Here is a 4,524-nt window from a genome sequence, read left to right as displayed (position 1 = left end):
AAATCACATAAGTAATCAATGAACAGGAAGCAAGGAATGTTGGGGAGGTGACATCTAAAATAGGATTGGTTTGTCTGAGTATAATCTAAAAAAAAGTCTGTCTAGGATTTATAATTAGTCTTTGCTTTGGAACCAAAGAGAATACATTTATATCTATAAGAAATATTGTCAAATGATATTACCTTTGGCATTGTTTACTGAAACAAGGTTCAATATCGAGTATTAAATACAAAGCTGGCATCAGTTTTTAAAAACTCTGTGGAACGCATCTTTTACCTCTTTGTTTCTTAAGCTGTATATCAAAGGGTTAAGCATGGGGATGACCAAAGTGTAAAACACAGAGGCCACTGTGTCAGTATCATATGAGTGAGCAGATTTGGGTTGCATATACACAAGTAATAGAGTTCCATAAAACACAACCACCACTGTCAGATGAGAACCACATGCGGAGAAAGCTTTTTTCCTGCCCTCAGCAGAATGCATTCGAAATATGGCTATCAGAATCAGCAGGTAGGACAGCAGGACAACCACGAGGGAGGATATCAAATTAAATGCTGAAAACATTATGACCAACAACTGTACCTCTTGTGCATTTGTGCAGAGCATAGGTATCAAGGGGACATCATCACAGTAGAAATGACTGATGACATTAGAGCCACAGAAGGTCAATGTGAAAATCTTAATGGTGAACATCAGAGACTGAAAAGTACTATAGAGGTATGGAATACCCACGAGCACATGACAACGTCTTGGGGACATGATAACATTGTAGAGCAGAGGGTTACAGATGGCCATGTAGCGGTCATAGGCCATGGCTGACAGCATAAAAAGTTCACTGACAATGAACAAAATGAAGAAAGCCATCTGTGTGGCACATGCATAATAGGAAATGGTGCTTTGATCCACAGCAAAATTTTCCAGCACCTTGGGGCAAATGATGGTAGAAGTACCAAGATCAATGAAGGCCAGGTGTCTGATGAAAAAATACATAGGTGTGTGTAGGTGGGAGTCCACCTTGGTCAAGATGATCATCCCCAGGTTTCCCACTACTGTTATCATGTAGATAATAAGAAAGACGCCAAAAAGGGGGAGCTGCAGCTCAGGGTGCCTTGTGACTCCCATTAGAATGAATTCAGTGAACACTGTTAGATTCTGTTGGCCCATCTGGTCCAGTTACTCTTCTGGGAAGAAACAGTAGTATTTTCTAAACAAATTATAACATTTGAAGAAACAATGGAAAAACAATTCGCATTTTTTGTTGTTATACGTCTTTGAGTTAGTGCTGAATTCACAGTGACCCCAAGCGCAAAGAAATAAAAAGGTGCTTAGTCCTGCACCATCAGCATGATCTGTTTGGGATTGAACCCTTGTAATCCATAGGATTCTTACTAGCTGGTTTTCAGAGGATGATCCCTAGGTATTTTTTTGTAGTCTATCTTAGTCTGGAACCCCTCTGAAACCTGTTCAGCAACATTACAAGGAATTTACCACTGACAGACCAGTGCTGGCAATGCATAAGGTACATTGGCCAGAAATCTAACTGGGTTACCCACACAGACTATCACTGAACAACCACTGTCCTTTTTCTTCATATTGTTGTTGTTGTGTGTCATTGAGTTGATTCCAACTCTTAGTGACCCTATAGGATGAAGTAGAACCTCTCCGTAGGTTTGCCAAGGCTGTAATCTTTATGAAAGCAGATTGCCCATTTTCTCCCACAGGGTGGCTGATCTTTCTGTTAGCAACTGCTGACCTATCTGTCACTTAACCAGTTAACCACTCTGCCACCAGGACTTTGCATCTGACTTTGAGGTTAAAGTAAACTTTAGAATCTTCTACATCCCCAAAAATGTAATATATAACACATTACTCATTGATAAAACATAGATTAAATTCTAAAGAAATTCAACAGAAATTAATCTATGTTGTGTCAATGAATAATGTGTTTTATGTGGATTCCCCAATCTGGGGATGTAGAAGATTCTAAAGTTTATTGAAACTTCAAGAACCCACAGAGTTGGTAATACAGAGATAGTATACTTAACTTTATCTACAAAATAACATCAAAGTTTTCCTTTAGTCTGCTTCATTTTTGTCTGAGAATTTATGTGAGATTTTTAGTCTTAGAAAGGAATCCCTGGTGCTATAGCAGATAAGAGTTCTGTTAATCAAAAGGTGGGCAGTTCAAATCTACCAGGCACTCCTTGGAAACCCTGTGGGGCAGTTTTACTCTGTCTATAGGATTGCTATGAGTCAGAATCAACTCGATGACGACAGTTTTTTGTTTTTGCTTAATAGAGAAATGCTGAGGTAATGCAAGTTTAGTGAAAATTGTATGGTAAAACCCATTGCCCTCAAGCCGATTCTGACTCATAGTGACACCATAGGACTAACTGGAATTGCCCTATAGGGTTTAGAAAGCTATAATTTTTATGGAAGCAGCCTGCCATGTATTTCTCCTGTGGGGTGACTGGTGTGTTTGAACTAGCAACCTTCCAGTTAGCATCTGAGCACTTAACTACTGTGCCACCAGGTATCCCCAACCATAATTGATTTAGAGCACATTCGCTTCCCATTCTGACTTCTGCTCTATTGTACTTTACCTAATGTCAGTTTGCACTGGAGTGTCAGCAGGCATTCCTGGGGTCCAGAGAGATGTGAATTGAGTTAATGACACTTTATTCCCTATTGCCGTCAAGTCAATTCTGACTCATAGCGACCCTATAGTGAGGTATATTTCTATGATTCAAAAACAATGGCATGTATCATTTATTAAAGAGATCTTTCTGGTGTTAGAATAGCTTTTAGGAACACCTAGCACCTGGCATGCTGAGAAGTGTCTTGAATATAATTTAATAATTTTTTTTTATATTTATGATTTTGCAAATTTTTTGACCGAGATCAGTTTGCTTATAACTGAAATTTATTTCTATTTCTTTTTCAGTCTAAATATATATTCACATTTATGCTTCAATTGTGTAAATGAAACTTGAAAAAATTGGGGAGTTTTCGTTAAAAAGTGTAATGCAATTATATATTGCATTACACTTTTTAATTTGCATTAAAGTTGTATTTATAATTGCATTACACTTTTTAATGAAAACTCCCCAATTTTTACAAGTTTCAAGACACATAATATCTGGATACATTCCTCCTAAAAGCTATGGTTTATATCAATATTTAGGGATTTTGACTTTAATTGTATATGCTTTGTTGACTGTAATATGACACCATGGAGAAGACCAATTTCATAAGCCAGTTAGAGTGTTCATTTGTGCATTTATTACATCATATATTACAAACTGTCAATTTATTTCTGGAACTCTACAATAGAGAATTCATAGAATATAAGATTTTAATGATAACATCTGTCTCTTCATTTCATAAAATTTTACAAAGAAAGTCAGTAAATCAAAGTGGAACTATCTGATTGGAGCCAATAAATCCCTTTGTTTTAATCCATTTGGTTTCCCTTTTGACCTATTCTCATATTCATTGTCCCATCAATGGAAACCTAGGACTCTGTAAGCATGGTTTTCAATTTCATTGATATAAAATGCAGGATTTAGTTATTATTATATGATAGAATGCCCATGCTTAGTCTGCACAGCTATTAGAAACTTCCAGGGGCCCCAACAACGTCTAAGTCTACAGTACGCAGTAGCTGAAGTTCAGAGCTGGACTACAGACAGATGTCCGCTAAGGATGATTTTTGGTCCTGTGGCTGGATGGAATTTTCAGGAGAATAGCAGTAATCCTAGAAATAAGCTAATTTTTAGTTTGATTTTGTCAGCATGATCCAGTAGATTGGGAGGCAGGATGATACTAGAGATTGGTGAGTCACCTCTGTCCCTTCTCTTTTAGATAAGGTTCTCTGTTATTTCTGCACTCAGCTCCAATCTCTTTTCCAGGTCTTTCCTCTCTCACAGAATAAAAACTATAAGCCTATGTCCCTTTGAAAACTTTATCTCAAATTTTCTGTATCGTAAACCCTGATATCATAGGATTTTAGTGTAGAATACTAGATTGAAAAAAAAAAAATTGATTGAGGTAAGGAATTCAGATTTCTACTTCTAATTCTATAACTTTTAAGTTTTCAATGTTCTCTAAGAATTATCCAAATGTTTATTGACTATCAGCATCTTCAGTGTCATTCACTACCTCCCTCTGAAGATGATCAGATTTTTCACCCTGCCCATTCTCCTTTTTGGAAAAGAATATCTCTAATCTGTTCTGTCCTGGAGAAACCCTGGTGGTGTAGTGGTTAAGAGTTCAGCTGCTAACCAAAGGTCAGCAGTTTGAATCCACCAGGAGCCCTTTGGAAACCCTATGGGGCAGCTCATCTCTGTCATATAGAGTCACTATGAGCTAGAATCAACTGAATGACAGCTTTTTTTTTTTTTAACCTGTCCCGGCCATGTAAATGTGTACATTTTAAATATCTCTTTGTATTGATTATCATCAGAGCAGGAAGAATATACAAGTGTGTAAATGGATGAATGATTTTTCAATCCTCAGGCATGG

General features: G+C 37.2%; 1 protein-coding gene across 1 annotated transcript; it reads right to left on the bottom strand.

The window, feature by feature from the left end:
* Nucleotides 1-240: 240 nt before the first annotated feature.
* On the bottom strand, nucleotides 241-1,164 carry LOC126079870 (olfactory receptor 8K5-like). Its single transcript, XM_049891231.1, has one exon. The coding sequence runs from the start codon at nucleotides 1,162-1,164 to the stop codon at nucleotides 241-243; it is 924 nt and encodes a 307-aa protein (XP_049747188.1).
* Between the last annotated feature and the right edge of the window lie 3,360 nt (nucleotides 1,165-4,524).

Source organism: Elephas maximus, chromosome 7, assembly GCF_024166365.1.
Source record: "Elephas maximus indicus isolate mEleMax1 chromosome 7, mEleMax1 primary haplotype, whole genome shotgun sequence".
NCBI lineage: Eukaryota > Metazoa > Chordata > Mammalia > Proboscidea > Elephantidae > Elephas > Elephas maximus.
This window is presented reverse-complemented; position numbering and strand designations above follow the sequence as displayed.

Coding starts and splice junctions, on each gene's coding strand:
- LOC126079870 (XM_049891231.1), bottom strand. CDS start 1,164: ATGGGCCAACAGAATCTAACAGTGTTCACTGAATTCATTCTAATGGGA.